This window comes from Galeopterus variegatus, unplaced genomic scaffold (assembly GCF_000696425.1).
Source record: "Galeopterus variegatus unplaced genomic scaffold, G_variegatus-3.0.2 Scaffold400, whole genome shotgun sequence".
NCBI lineage: Eukaryota > Metazoa > Chordata > Mammalia > Dermoptera > Cynocephalidae > Galeopterus > Galeopterus variegatus.
In genome coordinates, this window is record NW_007726511.1 from 515,271 (window position 1) to 535,618 (window position 20,348).

The 20,348-nt window shown below is 46.9% G+C and overlaps 1 protein-coding gene across 1 annotated transcript in view; it reads left to right on the forward strand.

Moving 5' to 3' along the window:
- The window catches only part of DENND1A (DENN/MADD domain containing 1A), a 462,953-nt gene that overhangs the window by 410,047 nt on the left and 32,558 nt on the right, over positions 1-20,348 (forward strand). Inside the window, exon 18 of the mRNA XM_008568329.1 lies at positions 2,913-3,044. Within this exon, the coding sequence (XP_008566551.1) occupies positions 2,913-3,044 (132 nt within the window). The remainder of the gene's footprint in view (positions 1-2,912; positions 3,045-20,348) is intronic.

Genomic DNA, 20,348 nt, shown 5'->3' on the forward strand with positions numbered 1-20,348 from the left:
CCCAAGCAGCGCACTATAGCAGTGTGCCACCGGGCCGGCCCACAAGAGGGGTTTCTGAGGAGGAGGGGATCACATCTTGTCGAGCACCTCCTCAGTTCAGCACACCTTCACTCGTGTTATTGTTATGAGTGCATATGGTATAAATGCCAGGAGTCACATAGTTCTGGGTTCCTCCTCTTTCAAGATGTTTGGTCTTGTGTAAGTTACCCTCTCTGAGCCTTATCTCCTCCCCTGTAAAAAAGGGATAATCCTATTTACCTTGTGATCATTATGGGAACTAAGTGTAAGCATGAAGGTCAAGGGTCTGGAAAAATGCCTGCCAAGAGTAGGCACTCCACACAGGGAAGCTTTCCTATTTAGCAGGTTCTCTCTCCATTTCGCAGGGGGTAAGGATCTAACATTCAATTTGCACAGTGCTGTGACATTTTTCAAACCTTCCTCATATCTCATCTCATTTAACCCATTCTCCCAGCAGCTTTGAAGTTTGCCAAATAGATGGTGGTCTCTCCACTGTAAAAATAAAGACAGAGGTACAGAGAGGTTGAGTGAGCTGGAAATATCAGACAGCTAGTTAATGGTAAAAACAAAACTAGAAAACAATATTTTTATTTATATACTTAAACTAAGATACTTTTCCAAAAACTCCCACATGCATTTTTTTAAAATAGCTATCATCTTACAGTTTTCGGTTAACACCGATATTGTCTTACCATGTTACCTTGCAGCTCCATTTTTCTTTCAGCCAAACACACACGCACACACACATACAATATTTTTCCTGAATCAAGAGTGAAATTGTTACTGTTTGGCCTTATTCAGCCTCTTGTGTCTATCCTCTAAGTACCCCCACCAGGATCCAAAATGCCCCTTTTGCCCTTTGTTGCTTTCTGGCACAGGAGGAGCCCCTCCCCCTCTTTGTTCCACTTGACCTGAGCACCTTAGGGCAGCCCCTTTCCAAAAGAGCCATTTCTAATTGGCTGTCGGCAACCTCTTTCATCACTGAGCCTCAGCCTGGCAATGTGAGCCAGCTGATCCCGGCCCTCCCTGTAAAGCCAAGAGGTCATCCTCTCTCTGTATTGTTTACCAAGCAGTAGAGACTCCTCAGGGCTGGCCTCTACAGGCAGCCTTGATTCCTTAGGAGAGGAGGCCAGAAAGTAGGCAGCTGGATATGTGAGGTCAAACACACACACACACAAAGAGGGCACTTCAAAGAGTTTGTGGAAAAATAGAATTAAAAGATAATACGAATCTTTCCATGGACTTTTTGAAGTAACCTCATATGTATGTACAGTATGTGTGTCTGTGCAATTCCTATTGTTTATTGAATAGCTAATATTGTTCTAGACACTTATGTTGCATTGTCTCTCCTTTAATCTTCATAGCTACCATTATCCCCATTTCACAGATGAGGAAACTGAGGCTCATAGATATTATATGTTTCTTCCTCAATGCATGATTATTCAATGAGACCACTTTTCTCCATGTCCCAACATTCTCTCTGTTCAGCTGAGAAGTCAAGAACAACCGATTACCAAAAGTCTCATGAAGTATTTAATAAGTATCATAGTGTATGTTTTGTTGACCAAAATGTGTTTATTTTTACAATGAAAAGAATTGGAAATTGTATTTATTACTTAATTCTGGGTGTGAGGTTTTTTTTTTAATTTGGTAAAAAATGATTATTCAAATGTTACTTATTTGTACATTTATTCTCTGCCTTGTTCCAGTGAAGATTTAAGCAACTTTCTTGACTTGGATAAAACATGTGGTCTGTATTGCACAAGCGGACCCCATCCATGTTCCAAATAACGCATGTGTATAGTCAGCTGCCAGCTTTAGCCAAAGGAGCCATTACCTGCCTTTTGCACACTGAGGTTTTTCTTTTCCTTATAATTTGACTCCATTCATCAGAAGCACAAATTAAATATAAGTTTCTGGATTTAAAAAGATTTCTTCGGTTCCCTAAATGTTCCCCAAGTCATGCAGTCATGACTCAGACTTAATTCTCTTTATTCTCTTCCAGAAAGATGAAAGGGTAGGAAAGAGGGAACACGACCACATCATGTTCACAAACAGTCGTCAGTAAACAAACATGGAAAAAATGTCCACACTCATAAATAATTAAAGTAATGCAAATTAAAACAACAATGAGGTCTAATTTTTCACCTATTAAATTAGCGATACATTTTTAAAACGATAAGGCTAAAGAGAACCGTGAAACTGATAATGCATCCATTGCTGGTAGTTGGTGTAAATTGGAAAGCAATTTGGTAGAATGAATAAAAAGCCTTAAAAATGCTTATGTCTTTTGACACAGTAATTTCACTCTTAGGGTTTCCATAAAAGAAATAGTACAAAAGAAAAAGAAACTACAATATTTATCACTGGTATTTAGAAAGTTGAAAAAAAATTAGAAACAACCTAAACGTCCAATAGTATTGGAATGGTTTATTGAAGTAATTGTATATCTGCTCAATAAAATATTATGTATCCATTAAAATTATTATAATGACTATGTAGCACCATGGAGATGCTTATAATATATCGGGGAAAAGCAGGATATAGAATTATGCATGAGCTGTGATTGCAAATAATTTTTAACTGTCTGCATGTGCACAGAGTGAATATGTAAAAATGGAAATAGCTGTGTAAGTAGTAGGATGAAAGATGATTTTTCCCCACTATTGTGAATTATTGTTATCTGTGTAATTTAACGTGAATGATTTTGGTCTCATTCTAGTCCTTAGAGTCATAGAGAACTAAGTTAGCCTTCTATTTCCTCCATCTCTATCAGGAGGATAGCTCAGAATGTCCCACAGAGAGCTCTGGAGCAGGCCTCTTAGCTGTGGGGTTTGAGAGAGCACAAGTGCCAGAACCCTAATACCATCCCCCAACCATACTTCTCCCTGCAGGACATCACGGAGAATGGCTGTGCCCCCTCCATGGAAGAGCAGCTGCCGAAGACTGCGCCATCCCCACTGGTGGAGGCCAAGGACCCCAAGCTCCGAGAAGACCGGAGACCGATCACTGTCCACTTTGGACAGGTATGTACCTTGGCCCTTCTACTGGTCTGTTTTGTTTTGGGGTTTATTTTATTTTATTTTTATTTTTTTGTTTTTAGCAGAAGTAGTAGCACGTGCAGCAGTTTTTCATTTTAGTTGTCTTTGGCAAAGCAACTTCATGAAGTTGTTCATATCTTCAAATGTTTATTTGGTGCAAACATTTTTTGAAGGTGAATTTTCAAAAATTTCAGGGAGGCAGCATGGCTGTGGTCATAAACTAGCTCAACTATTGAGTGAAGTCATTAAACGCAGCTGCTGCCTCCCCCACTCCAGGGCACTCCGTTAAGGTGCCTCTGTTAGCTAAGCATCTCATTAGAACACTTTAGCATCCCAGGCCCTTCTTTGCACCTTCAAATAAAAGGAAACAAGCGAAGTCTTAAAAAAAATCAATTAGGAGTTCTTTATTAATGTACTTCCTGAAAATCAATATTGCAAGTCGTGCTTCTCAGAGTAAACACCCGCGCTACGATTCTAAAGATCTGATTCTTTAACCAACTATTTTCAACAACCTGAGCATTTGAAAATTGTCTATTTGTTTGATTTTTTTTTCCATTAAGTAAAACATTGTACTTTGTATAGAAACTAAAAATGTTTAGTCGTTTCCTATCTGTGGTTATACTTTTCGTTGAAAAAGATTGTATACTCTCTCCTACTTCTCTTGAATTGACTCTTTTGATTAGCAAAAGTCATAATTTTTTTGGTTTATGAGAAATGTCTCTGCTAGAAAGATGTGGCTGTTAACACGAATTTGCAAGGTTATTTATACTTAAATCACCTGACTTCTTTAGCTATTTATTAGATGACACATGACTAAAATAGTCTTTATGACTTTTATCTTAAATGTAATTGCTATTTCATGACATAAAAGACCTAGAAACCTACATTTTAAATATTCCTATTTTTAACAGACATTTATCAAGAGCCTACTATGTACCAGGCATTGAGCTATTTAGAAATGAAAGGAACTAACAAAATCATTGCTGTGGGTTATTATTGTAAGGGGTGAGTTTGTTGGAACACAAGAATCATTCTTCGGTAATCAATATTCTCAGATAATATGTTCATAAATCTTTAATTTGGGGAGGTTCACCCCTTTTCTCATTTTACTCTTAAAAGGTGTGGTATAAAAATTGAAATGTAGTGCAAGAAAGGAGTATCCATGGGGCGGTGCTCATTTGTTTAATGATTGTCTTCAAATTGCATTGGCGTCTGCACCCCTGAAGAGCTGCTTCCTCCCCAGGCTCAGGCCCTGCTGGAGAAATCCGCACCCCAGTTCCCTGGCTGTGTTTGCTGAAAGCACAACCCCCTGGTTGTCGCCAGCATGGCATTCCAGAGTCAGCTTCCTGCTTTCCTTTGTCCTCATTCCTGCACACACTAACCTTCCCATGAAAGGAGCCCCTCGCTGGAGTTTGGAGCCCATTACAGAGAAAGAGGGGGAGGGGGAAGAGGGATTTCATGGTGTTAAACATTCCATTTTCGAAACACACAAAAAAGAGGCCCTATTTGAAATGGAGAAAGACCTTCTTTCCATTTCAGCAAGAAGTAGAGATGCTTTAATGTCATTCCCAGCTAAATACAGAATAAGAGTGTATGTGCACGCGGGTGGGGGATAAACAATTAAAAAAGCCACCCCAAACTCTGTTGAAATAAGAGCTGTCTGTGCCTTCACAGGTCTGCAAACTGGAGAGGATGAAAGTGGCTTTTTTTCCCCGTTTGTCACTTCCCTCACGTGGCTGCAAGCATTATGCAAGTGTACAAGAAGGCAGGATTTTTTTTAATGCATGCATGCGGATTAAGGTCAAGCCCCTAGTATCAGCCATGCAGTGGGCTCTCCCTTCCAGCTGCAGCCGCAGAGCCTACCCACAGCCACGAGATGCCTTAATTGAGACGTGCTGTCAAAGTGACAAACACATTTGCATACAGTCTACACTCTATTTATTTTCTCTGGAAAGGTCTACAGTCTGCTGTTGGTTGAACATTCTTAATCAGTTTGCTGTAAGTGAACTGCCAGCTAGCTCACTTGTGCCGGCCCCTTCTTCATTAGGTGACAGATTGGGGGGGCAGGGGATGGGCCAGGGAAATGGCAGACCTCTTTCTGTTAACTCTTTCCAGCTTTGCCCCCGTGGTAGGTTGTCCTTTAGTCCTTCCCCAGGTGCCTGGTTTGATGGACCCCTAACCATACAGGTAGCATTTCTAGAGCACCTACTATTGGCAGGTATGAGTTTTGGGGACTTGACATTCTTCCCAAAGAACAGTCTTTTGAGTTTCATTTCAGAAATTTTGCCACACTCTCCTACTATCTGTACTATTTTTTTTTTTTTTGCTTAATATTTTTCTTTAAACAGACTTAAACCTGACATCCATACCAACTTTAGCCTCATTTCAAGCGTTGACATTGGTAAAATCATAGGATTGATATACTAGTCCAATTTTTAAGTGTTCATCAAGGGATCACCTAAAACAGTCATGTGGCCCCAGTGGTATACATTCTCTTTCTGGAAAACAACAGATCCCCTAATATCTTATGTCATCTCTATCATAGGTCTTTAAGGAAGTGATCATTAGCCCCATTTTATGGATCCAGGGCTGGAGCTCAGACCTGAAGGGACCTGCCCAGGGCCACATTGCCAGCACAAAAACCCAGGACAGGACAGTCTAAGTTGAGCCCATGCCAACTCCCTCACCAAGCAAACAAAATTACAAGATATTTTGTCAACAGACTGGACTTCAGCTGTTCGATATGTCTGTTAAAGCTGATGTGTCACTGCAAAATATCTTCAGCCAGCCAGATAGTGCGTGCTAACCTAAGAAAAAGTCCTTGCCTTGGGTTTGCATTTGTGTGGATTTCATTCTTTAAGAACACTTAGCTTGCCAACAGGCAGAGACTGTTGAGACTGTTAAATTAATCTCTCCACCTTGCAAAGCTGGGACCTGTGCAGCTGGCAGGGGAACTCCATGGAGGCATCTGACAAGGTGGCCGGGAGCCTGACAAAGGCCATTTGCAGAGCCCTCGGACAGTAGCTCTGCTGTGGGGGCTGGCAAGAGGGGAGCTTAGTGTCGAGGGAAGAGCTGCCTCTGCCAGGGGAGAAAAGGTACTCTCTTGCCCTCTGCCTCAGTAGGGTTTCTCCTTAGAGGCAGTGACCATTCCTCCATTTAATTATGCAGATATTCATCAGATATTGAGACATACTGTGTGTAGGATAAATAAGTCTTTGATCCCCACCATTGTGGGGCATAATGATAGAGACAGATCAGCCAATGGACAGTCCCTACCGAGAGTGGCGGAGGCAGTGAGAGAGGTGAGCTCCAGGCACTCCGAGGGCCCCACATAGGCAGCCTCTTCACCCCAAGACCACTCTACATAGTCCTAAGTTGGACCCATAATTACAAGATATTTTGTCAACAAACTGAACTCACTAGCAATTCATTTGTTTTCTAAAGCACATATGTCACACCACACAGAGCTTGTGGCAAGCAAAATAAAGGGATTTTTAGTTGGCCTCTGCTTTCTTATCATGTATGGTTTCTTTGAAGAGTTCAAAAGTGTCAAATAACTTGAGAGTGACTGTTCCTACCTTGGAAAATGTTTAGGTTTAGAGAGTCTTCACATAACCATTTTCCCCCTCTCAAGTTTAGAATCAACTATGAAACAAGGCCCAGGAGACAATGCCGGCTTTTTTTATTGATAAGACTGAAAGGGGAATATTGCGTTAGACCTGAGGCCAAATGTTTGCTAAAACTTTGCCTCAGATTTTAAAAAACTGAGTTACTCCACACGGGATGAGTGGACAGCGGCGAGCCTGGCCAGGGGCACAGCTGCCCATAGCTCCTGGCAAGGAGGAGCTGCTGCAGGCGGAGGAAGGGCGATGGTGCAGGCTCACTTCCTTCTCCCAAACTCCAAGGGAGGTGCTCCTGTTCTGGGCAGGAGGGAGTGAGCGAGCACAGAGACAAACTGAAGACTTCCTCATGCTTTTCTCGCCTGGGAAGGGGATGGAAATTGCCTGCTTTCCATGGCTGTAGAAGGAGTGAGGGAGCAGTGTCCTCCCAGCAGGGCTTGGGCATCCTCAGCTAGAGCATCTTGCCTCGACCCCCTTCCCTTCCAGGGAATCGGCAGAAGTAGCACCCCATAGAAACCACTCTGCCCCTACATTTAGTAAGATGGACAGGCTAGTAGGGCTTTCACCTCTGTGCTCACTGAATTAAGTCTTCACCATCCGCTGGTAAGGAAGGAGATGTTCTGCCCGTTGTACAAATGAGGAAACCGGCTTGGACAGCATTTGCTGCAACAAGTAGCTAATTCCTTCTCCAAAGCCAGCAGCAGCACCTCCGCTTCTCTTGGAGGTGCGTAGCTGTCTCTCCTGGCTAGGGGAACTGGACTGGCTGTGAGTCAGTGATGCTGGATTCTCATCCTGGGTGTGGGCTGCCCAGGCTGTAGGCCTTGGCCAGGGACCAGCCCTCCCAGGAGCCCTTCGTTGACAGGGAGGATGAGGCTCTGCTGAGAACATGATGGCAAACCAGTTCTAGGACCCCCTTCTTTTTGTTGCTCCCAAATGACTGATCTGCAAACAAAGTAACGGCCTGCCGTCCAATCTGATATGTTTCCCAAAAGTACGTATTGAAAGGTTTCTCTATTCTTCTCCCATTTGAGCAAAGGTTTCTAAGCCTCTTTAAAGTTTGAAAAACTGGTTAAATCAAAGCCAAAACCAAGCACCACTGTTGCTTCCAGAGAGCTGCGACAGAGAGGTTTGACACCATCCCCAGGAGCAGCTTTTGGAATGTGGTTCCCTGCTAGCTTCTGTGTATGGAGAGTCCTGGCTTTAGAGGAATGAGCCAGGTCATTTAGTGCCAGTGCCCTGCTGGGCTGGAGAAGCCTCCCAGCCAGCAAATGCCTTCTCAGCACCCTTGACTCTGAGTGCCCTGAGAAATTCCTTCTGCCCCATTGAGCTTGGAAGTCACGCACAATTCCCTTCAATTCAGCCGTTGCCTCCCAAATGCCTCCAGCAGGTGTTACTGTGTTCCCCACATACCTTAAACCACAGGCCTCCAATCTGAATGTACACTCCCCACCAAACTCAGTCCTCCTCCTCCATCTCCCACCACAGCAAATGGCACTGCTGAAGTGCCAATCCAGAAGTCTGTGTCCACCCGCCCCTCCTCAGATCCTCTCCCTTCCGCTCCTGAACACTACTCAGCCTCCCCTCTCCAAAGCCTCTGCCACAGCTTCAGAGCAGGCTGCATAATTGCTCACCTGGTCTCTTCCACAGGCTCCTAACTGGCAATGCCACTCCCTCTGCCGCAGTCCCCATGTGGCCTTTTAGGGGCCCATTGGAAGCGTGCACAAGTGGCCTGTCACAACCCTGCTCATAGCCTCCCTTGAAGAGTCCCTCTTCCACCTTGGCATGGTACATGAGGCCCTTCACAATCTACCTGTCTAAGCCCAATCAGGTCCCTTTTGTAAATCCTCTCGACTCTCCTAGGAAGAGTTGGTAACTCCTGTCTTTGTGCTATCCCAGGATTTTTCATGTGCCATACTTGTCACATAGCCTTGTAATTGTTTGACTTTCTCATGAAAACGTGAGCCTCTGAGAAGTCCACTATCTTCTGCAGGGCTTGGCACTGAGCTGGCAGTCAGTAAGCATCCTGGGGTTTTATTATTGGCGTGGATGTTTAACTTAAGTAATCACTGATTGATTATTGTGTAAGTACTTGCTGTGTGCCCAGCAAGTTATTTGGTTTCATTTCAGTTGCTATGCTTATAATTTTGTTCATTTGAAGAAGAAAAGTGAATATCCCATTAGTGGTTAAAAACTATTTCCATATTTACTTTCCATTAATAAGGATTTTGTTTCCAAGTAGAAACAGCTTTATATTACAGGAATTTAGATTTTGTCTCATTTTATTTTGTGTGTATATATGAGGTCTTAATGCCAGTGATATATGCTGCAGGAAAGGAGGGGAGAGGAATAAGGCAGAGGACTGGGATGTCCCCGGCCCCCATACCCCAAGGATGGGTAGACCTGTGCAAGAGAGGAGCAGGGAAGAGAGTAGTCAGGAGAAGGGAAAGGCCCATCATCCTTTGAGTTACACCAAATAAATCAACAGGATCAATCAGACATGAAGATTTTATCTGTAAAAGAGACTAAGATACATAATCAAATGGAAAGTGTAAACCTAATTTGGATTATGTTTAAAAACAAAAACAAAGCTTTAAAGACATTCTTGAGAAAGTTGAAAAATTTGGAGATGGACTGGGATGTTAGATAATATTATAGAATTATTGTTAATATGGTTTTGAAGGGATTTATCTTTATTGCTAGGAGATGCACACTGAAGTATTTAGGGGAGAAGAATCTTGATTCCTGCAACTTACTTTCAAATGGTATGGCCAAAAAATACACACATGTACAAATGCACACAAGAGACATACACATATACAACATCCATTCATAGAGACAGAGAAAGCAAATACAGCCCTGGACTGTGTGTCAGCTCTGTCACTAACTAGCTAGTAAGTTACTTAACCTCAGTGAAATTCAGCTTTCTCATCTTTAGACTGGGGATGAAAATGCCCAGCCCACATCATAGGTTGTTATAAGGATTAAATGAGATATTGCTCTTAAGTACCTATCTCAGTCCTGCACATAGGCCACAGGTAAGTATCAGCCTCTTTCCCCAATTGGTATGCATGGAGCTGGCTGTCAGTCACCCACTGACATAGCCTCCCAAGCAGCCCTGTCCTCCAGTGCTTGGCCATCATCTGGGCTCTCAGAACATGCACTTCCCCAGGGGTAGCCCTCCTGCCCACACATATTTATGACTGAATTTATCACTGCATCCCTATAGCGCCCGGTGGGAAAGGCAAAACCTATACCCAGAGGAGGTGGAGGGTCATTGTGCAGAGGGAGAGATTCTGGCAGCAAGGCTGGGAGCTGGCACTGGAGATGGCAGACAATGCTGCCTGAGTCTGTGTCTAGGCCGGAGGCACGCCAGGGCAGCAGGCGAGCATCATGGGCTACAGTCCAAAGTCATTGTCTCGACCTAACTCATCAGCCATGCTCTCACAGTCCATGAGGCTGAGCTCCCTGCACACTGCTCTTTCAAACACTGTTGTTTCCAAATTGTGATGTTTCCCCCTTTCCATTACCCCTTTTTGTGCTCTTTTCAGCCATGTCTTTGTGTGAGAAAGCAGAGCTACTGTGGTGGTCTCCCCGCTGCGTCCCTCCAGCTCCTTCTGCTCTGATCCAGTCTTTGTGCCAGCTGTAGGGTGACTGTGACACACACACACACACACACACACAGCCTTCATTCTGGCAGGGTGGCTGTCCAAAGTTGTTTCAACTCAGTCACTGCCATTACCTAAAGCAGTGTGGCCCCTAATTGGTGGTGGGTTTGTCAGGTCTCTGTCAAGGGTGGCTGGCCAGGCCTGTCTTCCATGCACACTCGCCTTTTTATAGCCCAGGCTAGCCAAGAGACAGCTTTCTGATGAAAGGTTAACAAGGCCAGGGTTTGCTCCTCTGAGCAGACATGTTCGATTTCAGGAGGAAAAGCTTGCCAATCAAAAAAGAGAAATCAGGGCCGAGCCCGTGGCACACTCGGGAGAGTGCGGCGCTGGGAGCGCAGCAGCGCTCCCGCCGCAGGTTCGGATCCTGTATAGGGATTACCGGTGCGCTCACAGCGCTCACTGGCTGAGCACGGTACAGCCGGTCTCAAAAAAAGGACAAAAAAAAAAAGAGAAATCAGATTCTGGAAATTCATAAGAATTGAGTTGAAAATTCAGGAGATGTCTGATTAAACATTTAGTATTGCTTTCTTAGGTAGTATTCCTCTTGTTATAGGGAGCTGGAGAGGGCCAGAGAGCTCAGCAGTGAGGGTGGAGCTCCTGATGTGCAATGGAAGGGCTGAGAAATATAAGCAGCCAAAGGAAATCCATATTCAGAATAGCAGCTTGCTTTCCAAGCTGCACCATCTCCATTCAGCACAAACTAAGGATGCTGCAGAAGGTCCAGGGGCCAAGATCAGTCACCCTCCTCGACCAGCCTCCTCCTAGGACTTGAGCACTTTAATGTCACTTTGAGTACCTCTTAACTGGGATGCTCTAAGGGAGTTGTGGAGCGGCTTGGGGATGAGTTGCTCTGCCCCCCGCCAGGCTCCTCACTGAGACCTGAAGAAATGGGTCTCTGTTCCAACCCCAGACACCATGCTAGGTGATTCCAGTGGGCTAGCCTACTCCATCCTCTCAGCCACCCTGTGAGGGTCTCCAATATTATCCCCTCTTGCAGAGGAGACAGGCTCAGAGAGGATGGGGACTTAGTCAAGGCCGTACAGCTCAGAAGCAGCAGGATTCAAAGCCATGTTGTTCATCCTAAAGCTCAGGTTCTCACCCAGCTGTGTGCTGAGAACCTTGCAGTTTCCCGCTGGGTTTGTCATGACAGGGCCAGTGCAGCTGCCTGGGTGGGGGCCTGGGATCCCAGGATGTAGAGCCACAAGTGAGGCTTTGTTCCTGGTTTCCTTCCAGATCTTGGTTGGGCCCTTCTTTATGTTTCTGGACCTCAATTGTCATCAAGACAAGTAAGTTGGTGTTCTGTACTCTGTACATCAAACCCACCATTAGTCACAAAGGCATGCTGGATACATTCCTGGTGTGTGTGAGAGAGTAGAATACAGGATAAAAATGGCATATGTAGGCGTTAGTATTGGTATCAGTTGCCAGTCAAGCCCCAGAGACCAGCGTCAGGGCCTTTACTCAGAATCTACATTAGTCAGGGTACTTTGGGTTGCAAGAGACCCAAAAGAGAAATTGTTGGCTCATACTAGCTCCAGGTATGGCTTGATCCAGGTATCAGATCATGTCAGTCAGGCCCAGTTTTTTTGTTGCATTTCTTGGCATTCTCTCTTCTGTTAGTGCCATTTCTCAGCAGGCCTTCCCCTCCTGGTGACAAGATGACTGCAGTAGCTCCAGACCACATTCTTCTGGGTGCAAGGCCAGCAGAATAGTGAGCGTCACTTGCTAGTAACTCCCACACAAGACATGGATTCACTCCTTGAACCAACTTTGATCATATGCCCACCTCAAAACCAATCATTGTGGCCTAGGGTTTTCTGTGTGCTGTGGGTGGGGCCCGACCTGAAGCACATACCTGAGAGGTGAAGACGGGATGGTTCCTGGAAAGGAAATCAGGGGGCTGTTGTCAAAAGAAGGGAGAAAAGATTAAATTGGTAGTGTGCACAGAGGCCAAACAGGAGACACTGTCCCAGCCCCTTGTCCTCTGACAGCAGAGTGAGGTTCATACCCAGACCTGTGGGGATCCTGAAACCAAGAGAACTTGCAGGGCTGAGGGTCAAAGTCAGACATCAACTAGGGCACCAGATAGAGAGGGGACAGAAGAAACAGCAGGTCGGTGCATGGCAGACCAAGGAAACAGGAGGCAGGGGTCCCAGGGAACAGGGATGGGCACAGCTGTCCACAGTTGCCTGTGATTGCTTCTGGGGAATGGAGTGTAGCAGGGTCAGCTCCAATCCAGGGCCCAGGAGTGAGGAAGGATAGAAGCCAAAAACCTAGGTCATTTGTTCAGCAAATAATCACTGCTACCTGCTCTTTGCTACGACTGTGAAAATAGGGATGACAGTGACACAGTCCCTGACTTCAGGGAGCCCACTGGCCCAAAGCCAGCGGTTCAACTTAATACTGATGGACAGAATTCATCTGGTAGTTTTGAAAGGCCGAGATTTGTGCTTGCGTGATTATGCCATGGGGCATCTTAAAATCCCCTTTTTGCCCTTTTAGTTTGTTTTAAACTCCAGCCAGTCTGGTCCTCAGGGTGGTTCCTCTGCCAGCATCCTTGGGAGGTGCCCATCAGCCCCTCACTGTGGACTTGCTGGAGACCATTGCAAAATAGATGTCAAGTTAATTAACACCCTCACTCTTCATCTGCTTCAAAGAGCACGCAGAGAGCTCATTTTCCTAGGATGGTGGGAGCAGCTTCTTCAGGCTGTCTCCGATACATGGGGAAGGTTCCAAACCTGAGAGTCTAAAGATGGCAGCTGTCGTAGGCTCTTCCAGAATGCCCTGCACCTGGCCCAAGCAGTCCCCTCTTGGTTGCTCCAGCTGGTTGCAATAGACAGTTCTTACCTTTTAAATCATTCCTTTGGCCCAAGGTCTGTATCTCCGGAAAGACTCAGCGAAAATACACAAAGGAGTGGAAATTGGTCTGGCTAGTTGCAGCATGGCTGACTGAAGTGGAGAGTCCAGACAAGGAGGGAGGTCTGAGCTGGGCTCTGCACTCAGGAGCTACATTTTGTCCTCCCTTCCCTTAGATGGAGCTCTTCCCTGTCTCTGGCCTGCCTCCAACTCTCTATGCTCCATGAGGAGCCATAAGGGTGCTATACCTATGGTTTCTAGCACCACCTTTGTTCTGGCAGCTCCTACTGTCCATCTCTAACCCATTCTTGTTTCATGAGCTTCAGCTACTGGAATGTTGGAGTCTGTCCTTGGACTTTCCAAACCTGCCCCATTGCACCCATACATCGCTCATATCCCTGGGGTCCTGTGTCCCTCCCTTCAGCTAGTCTGTGAGGCACAGAGGGCATCAGAAGACATTTGCAAGTATTGAGCTAGGCAGTCCCATGAGCCCTCCAGAAAGTGGCTCCCTCCCCAGGATCCTCTCCCCTGGTTGCCGATTTCCCTACGTGGCCAGGAGAACTTACCCAGGTGTCAGGGCCCTGCCAGAAGTCACCACTCCCAAGTCCACCCTTACCACAGCTGGGCCTTCTGGGTTGGAGGTCCCTGCCGTCCTCTACTTCTGGCCAGTTCCTACGCACCCTGCAAGTCTTTGTGAAGTGCCCCCCACACAGAGCAGGGTCCTGACCTCCCCTTTAGTCTGCAACACATTGTATTAATGCATTCACCAGCTCTTTATGGGCATCTGCTCCAGGCCAGACTCTGGGCTGGGCACTAGGGAGACCCAGCGATGAAGCAGCTCCTACTGCCTCCATGCCAGGAATATCCTTCCTCTTCTGTTCCACCTGATAAGGTGCTACCAACCCTTCAAGCCCTCTCTGACTTCTCCAAGCCAAGTCGTTCCCACATCGCTCTGGGGCAGCGCCATCCCTGCACTTGCTTGCTGGTGTTGCATTTACACAAAGTCCCCTGGCAGGGACAGTATTGGCCTCATCTCTGCATTCTTGATACCCTCACAGGACCTGGCACAGACAAGTTACCCAGTGAGAGTTTGGGGGATGCACGAGTGGTGGGTGAATGAACACACAAAAGTCAGGAAGAGTGAGGGCGTATCTGCTCCTGCTTGTGCCCTTGACCAGCCAAGCAGTTCAGCAGAGCAGAAGGAAGAAAAGAGGGGCCGCTGTCCTGCAGTGCCTTGTTCACTTTAGAATCCCTGCATACGGTGCCGTGTTGTGAGTGACAGGCCTCCTGGGTCCACTGAGTCTATCCATGTGCAGCAGTGAGGCAGCGGGGCCTCTTTGCTAGGGGACCAAACAGAGCCAAAAAACAGCATTTCTTTAAAGGTCTATGTTGGAACCACTCAGAATCCAGCTCCCTGCAAAGGAGATATTGAGCCCAGCAGGACAAGAGCAGGAAATCTGATTCAGCGAGACCAGAGGAGGCATTTTCTCAGATTAGAATTCTCTGCGCCAGAGGTGGGGAGTTTATCACAGTGGGGAAGGAGAAATAAAATGTAAAATACTGAAAATAAGTTATGTCCCACAAGCAAGATCCTCCTAGAGAGTCAGCTCGGTGTCTGTGGCTGCATGGGATTTCCACTCCATGGCCACAGTAGGGTTGTGCCAGGAGCTGCCTGTTGCATATCCCCTATCAGTCCCTAACCACGGGAGAGCCAGGCACTGCCTGGAAAATGATTAACCTGGCCACGCCCAGGGGGAGGGACAACAAGGACTAACCAAGAGATAGAGGGTAAGGAAGGGTCACGTAGATTGAAGTTTTCTTTTCCTTACGTGTGAGCCAGGCCCCTCCACAAGCATCATCTCACTTAATCTTCTCAACAACCCTGTAAATATCGATGTAGTCATTGTTATCCCCAGAAAGCTGATGCTGGGAGGGGTTAAGCAACTTGCCTAAAGTCACACAGTAAGTGGCAGAGCAAGATCAAAACCAGGTCTTTCTGATGCCAGAGCCTGGGCTTACCCTGTGCTTCTCATCAAGCTGCTTCCTCAGTTCCATCTGAGGCATTTGGTTGTGGCCACCAGTGGTGTGGGGCATGTTTAAAATCCAGCAATGTGGCTTAGCACAGCTGTGGAGGTCATGGCCACTTTGTTCTGCTTCTCCCTCACTCCTGGCTAAGACTCATGGCTGCTGCCCGGGCTTGGGACTTTGCTTTATGCCCAGAAGAAATCTGACAGAGCCCTGGATGCCTTTACATGGGGCTAGGAGCATCAATGATACCACCCTTCTGAATGCCTACTGTGTGCCCTGCAATATGCTCGGCAGGGGCCTGCGTGTTCTCACACCATCTTCCCCAGGCTGATGCAGTAGGGTCCAGGACCTTACCCTAATCTCCTGGCTGGTAGGACAGATTCAGATTCAAATTCAGAGCCCTTCTCTCACCTTACTGTCCTGCTCACTGGACCCTGGGGCAGCTGGGCGGGGACAGCAGCTCCCCAGCAGCAAAGGCTGCGTGCCAGTCTCCCGCACACTTTCCCTGAGGTTGCACTGACCAGGTCCCCGATCTAGGTGATTGTTTTGCCTAGTTAGTTTTATTGTGGGTCTGCTTAGTTCCATGTCTTCTGGAATATTGTATTGCATTTTGCTGATACTGTAAGGAATTAAAAAATATAATAAGTTTATCAACAGAATATATAAAAGGGACTTCTCCCAAAGGACCATTGATTAAACCCCACTTTCAGTGCAAAATGTGATGGGGGATTAACACTGTCTGGGAGCAGTTTGAAGTGAATTTCTGGGATGTTGCTGCATGGTTCCCTGGTTACAGCCACCTTTTGGCCTTCCTTGGGTTGCTCCAGTCCCAAACCCCTTCTAGGTGGATCTTGTTTGCATTTTCTGGAGGGGTTGACAGTGAATGTCCCCAGATGGGCAGCTGGTGTCTTGAGAGGCCTGGAGTGAATCTGTCAGCAGAAGTCCAGGAGCCAGACTCTTCAGGTGTGCCCATCCAGGATCATTCTTTCTGCAGAAACAGGAAGAGAGGGAAGTTTTTGCTCCAGGACTATCTACCAAACACCTTCCATTGCCCTAACCATGGTGACCAGCTAAGGATTCTTCTTCCCCTGCTTTCCTCCCACCTTTGTGACTAAAAATTCTGAAGCCTTGGAGTTCTTTGCCAGGCAGAACTCTGAGTTATTCTTTTATGCCCTCCTTAAGTCCTTCCTTCACTCATTCAACATATAACAAGGCATGCCAGGTGCCAAGCCTTGTTCAAGGCCCCAGGGTCACAGGAATGAGATGTGTTTCCTGCCTTCATAGCATTCATTGCCTGGGACAGTTTATAAACTGTATGGAAAGAGAAATGCTACTAGACATGGGGCACCAGTTGGAGAGAGACACTAGGGATGCCTGAGGGAACTAGGGCAGGCTTCCGAGAAGAGGTGACATTTCAACTGGATCTTGAAAGACAAGTTGTGTATCAAGTGGAGCCAGAGTGAGTGGGCATTCCAAGTAAAGAGAATGGCATATGTAAAGGATTCCTGTTCTAGAGCCTGACTTTTCATGGAAAGGGGGTTCATGTTGGGAGACCAGAGGCCAGGAGCTAAACTGTGGGAGAGGCAGTGGCCAGGCCTGGGGGGAGCTTGAATCGTACCCTGTGGGTTACTGAGAGTCAGTGAGGGGTTGTATTCGGGGTAATGCAGCTAGGAACATTTACTCTGGGCCAGTATGGGAAGGGGCGGAAGCAGGTGAGGCAGGAAGACCACCAATGATGCCGCTAACATTCACACAAGAGCTGCTGGGAGCCTGACCAAGGATGCCTCTTATGGGGGTGAATATGAGGGCAAGATCTGCAAGACATTTAGACCAAAAGGACAGAACTTGATGGGTAGCCAGATGCCTTCCATGGGAGCTGGTGAAGTTCATCATAGAGTGGCATGAGGCTGGACACAGGCTACATTTAATGTCCTTAAGGGTGTGCAAGGTCAATGCCCACCCGCACTGCAACCCAGGGTGGAAGGTTCTGCTGAAGGGCAGAATGGCCTGCTCAGAGGAAATAGGGTGGGAGCTGGTGAAGTTCATCATAGAGTGGCATGAGGCTGGACACAGGCTACATTTAATGTCCTTAAGGGTGTGCAAGGTCAATGCCCACCCCCACTGCAACCCAGGGTGGAAGGTTCTGCTGAAGGGCAGAATGGCCTGCTCAGAGGAAATAGGGGAACTCCTTCCACCCTCACTGCCCTGTGGCTTCCTTTTTATGATCTCTGGGTCCTGTAAGCACCAGGATACCCATAGCTTACTCCACTGCCTCTTCCCCATTTCAGGGAGTGGAACGTTGCCAGCTCCTCAGCATCCAGGTCATTTCCACCAAGGATGATGTACAGTATTATGCTAAACCAACTTTACGGGCAGCCCCTTAAAATGCAAGCCTGCGCCCATGTTGGACGGGGAACATCCAGTTGTTTAGCCAATCACTTACAGTTTGTTGCAAAGTGGCAAGAACCACGCACAGGCGTCTTGTTAGGCCTGTTACGCCAAGGGCCCCATAAATAAATCGCATAGTGTGTCTTGGTGCATCACGGCTGAGTATGGAAATAGAGGCATTGTATAAATAATGCATATTTACAAAAATAAATATACCAATACGTTAGCATGTGCAGCCATAACCAAATCACCTGGTTTAACAACTGTGCAAAGCTCTGAGGATCTGCCAAGTGATTGGCTTCCATCCATCAGTGTGCGTCCGCATTAGAAATGACTGCTGAAGGGAGGAGGGCCTACTGCACGCTGACCTTGAGGCCTTCAAATTGAGGCAAGTGGTGAGATTGCAGGTGGGCACCCTGACACACAGTTTTTCTGCCAAGGTGTGAAACCTACCACAGCCGTGTGTTCCTACAGATGTCTTAAGGCCTGCCGCCAAGCAGAAGGCTGATTAGCACCAAGTTGCAGGATGTAATGGGTCGCACCCATAGGAAGATGGTTGGCTGGGGGGAGGAGGAGAAATGGATTTTTTAATTGTGCAGATTTGTGTTAACTGACAAAGAGAGCCAGTGAGTTGACTTTTGAAGTGACTTACCAGAGCCCTGTAACTTTCAGCCATTCACCCTGAAGGTAGGGCTGGGTTTTTGGAAAGTCAAGTTTCCTGTCTCTGCCACCCCTTTTTGAGCTCTGAACCCCACTGGGCATCTGGCTCTAGCATCTGGAGTTTCGAAGAAGCAGCTGACAGAATGGCCACTGGAGTGGACGCCCCTCCCCTCAGATGTAATGGCACAATGCTGGATTTCAGTATTTTAAATGAAAAATATATGCAGTTAGCTGTGCGCTGACAATGTCCTTGAGGATTTGACAGTGAGATTTTCCAGCAGTTGGTCTTCGTTAGGATCCTGGCGGTGTTTAATAAGGCAGTCGAACTGCTGGCACCTTGGGTTCCTGTTTGTTCTCCGAGGGCTCAGGGGCTGCTGCGGTAAGCACATCGACCAGAGCTGATCATTACAAGGGCGTACGCCACCATGAATAAAAATGTCACACGTTTTCCCATCTCACAGCGGTACAAAATGTCAGTCCTGTCAAACACACATTGCAGGGAGCTGTGTGCAGTCCGTACAAATTGGAGAGCTGCATATTCCCCCAGCCTTCTGATATTCTTCATTTGAAGCTGAAGGAAAACAGTTGTTAACCTATTAGCTAGGATTTTAAACTCTGCTGAGGCGGTGGACGGGTAGACTTTGACACAGATAGAAATGTATTCCAAGGTCCAGGAATTCTAAAATCAGGTTCTCCATCCATTTGTTCTGAGGGAAGAAGAAGAGGAAAAAAAAAAAAAAAAAAAAAAAAAAAGCTAGAGAGAATCTATGTTTCCTTTCCTGTCCACCTGGAGTTATGAACTCCAGAGGCAACTTTCTAGCATTTAGGACTTCCTCTCTATTGAATGGGATAACCCATGTGGCCACAGCTATCAAAAGGGGAAGAATGCACTGCTCTTTGGGACCAGCCTGAGACGTCCTTCGGCTCAGCTCTCACAGCAAGGAGAGCAACCGGGCCCAGCAGAGAGAATGGCCTCGCAAGGTGCCTTGTTGAGTGCCTGATCCTAAGCACAATCTCTCCAGAAGGGAAGAATGCACTGCTCTTTGGGACCAGCCTGAGACGTCCTTCGGCTCAGCTCTCACAGCAAGGAGAGCAACCGGGCCCAGAAGAGAGAATGGCCTCGCAAGGTGCCTTGTTGAGTGCCTGATCCTAAGCACAATCTCTCCAGAGACGATCTCTCCCAGATCCCACAGCATGTGCTGCAGCTTTTCTTCCAGGACCACTTTTGATCCTGGACACCCCTTCACCCCCCTGGCAGGTGGGGCACATGGGAACCTCACTCTGGAGTCTGACAACCAGCGATTGAAGCCCAGCCCCACCAGCATCCTAACAGTGTAGTGTGAATTTGGGCAAGAGGCCTCGGTTTTCCTGTCTGTGGAATGGGGATCATAGCAGAGCCTCTGTCCCAGAGTCATCAGGACCAACTGGGATATTCCAAGTACTACCTGGCCCATCAAAGGTGCTCCAGACTGAGGGCCCCCCATTCTCTCTTCCTTTTCCATGAAGGAGCACCTCCTTGTTGCCGTGTGTAAATTGACGCTCACCAGATGGAATCTTCTTCCTTGGCTGTGATGTAATAGTCCCTCTCGTGCAGCATTTTGCAAGGAGCACCCCTCTAGAGTATAGCTTGTTACCTCTGCAAATGCTTCAGGCCCAAAGATCCCGGATCATGATCCCTTCCGGGTGCCCTGCCAAACAGCTCAGGCAGAGAGCATGTGCTATACAACACCAGGGCAGCTCTGAAGCAGAGACAAGCATTTGATCCTCCCCAACAAGCAGGATCAGCTCTAGTCAAGGGTGGACGAAGAGGATTGGAAATAATGACGAGACTTGGGGGACAGCAAGAGCTGTGCCTGCGAGAGCTTGTTGGGCATTTCAAAGGAGACACTCCACAAAAATATCACTTCAATACACTCCTTTTTGGAGGCATATCAAAAGAAGCTCTCTTTTATTTCCATACCTTGCATAATAGCAGATTTCCAGTCCTGAAGAGTAGAGGAGCCTTGCTCTCAGCCCAGAGAGGCCCTTTGTAAAGCTACAGAAAGCTTTGTCTTCCCCTCCCAGCTGGGTCT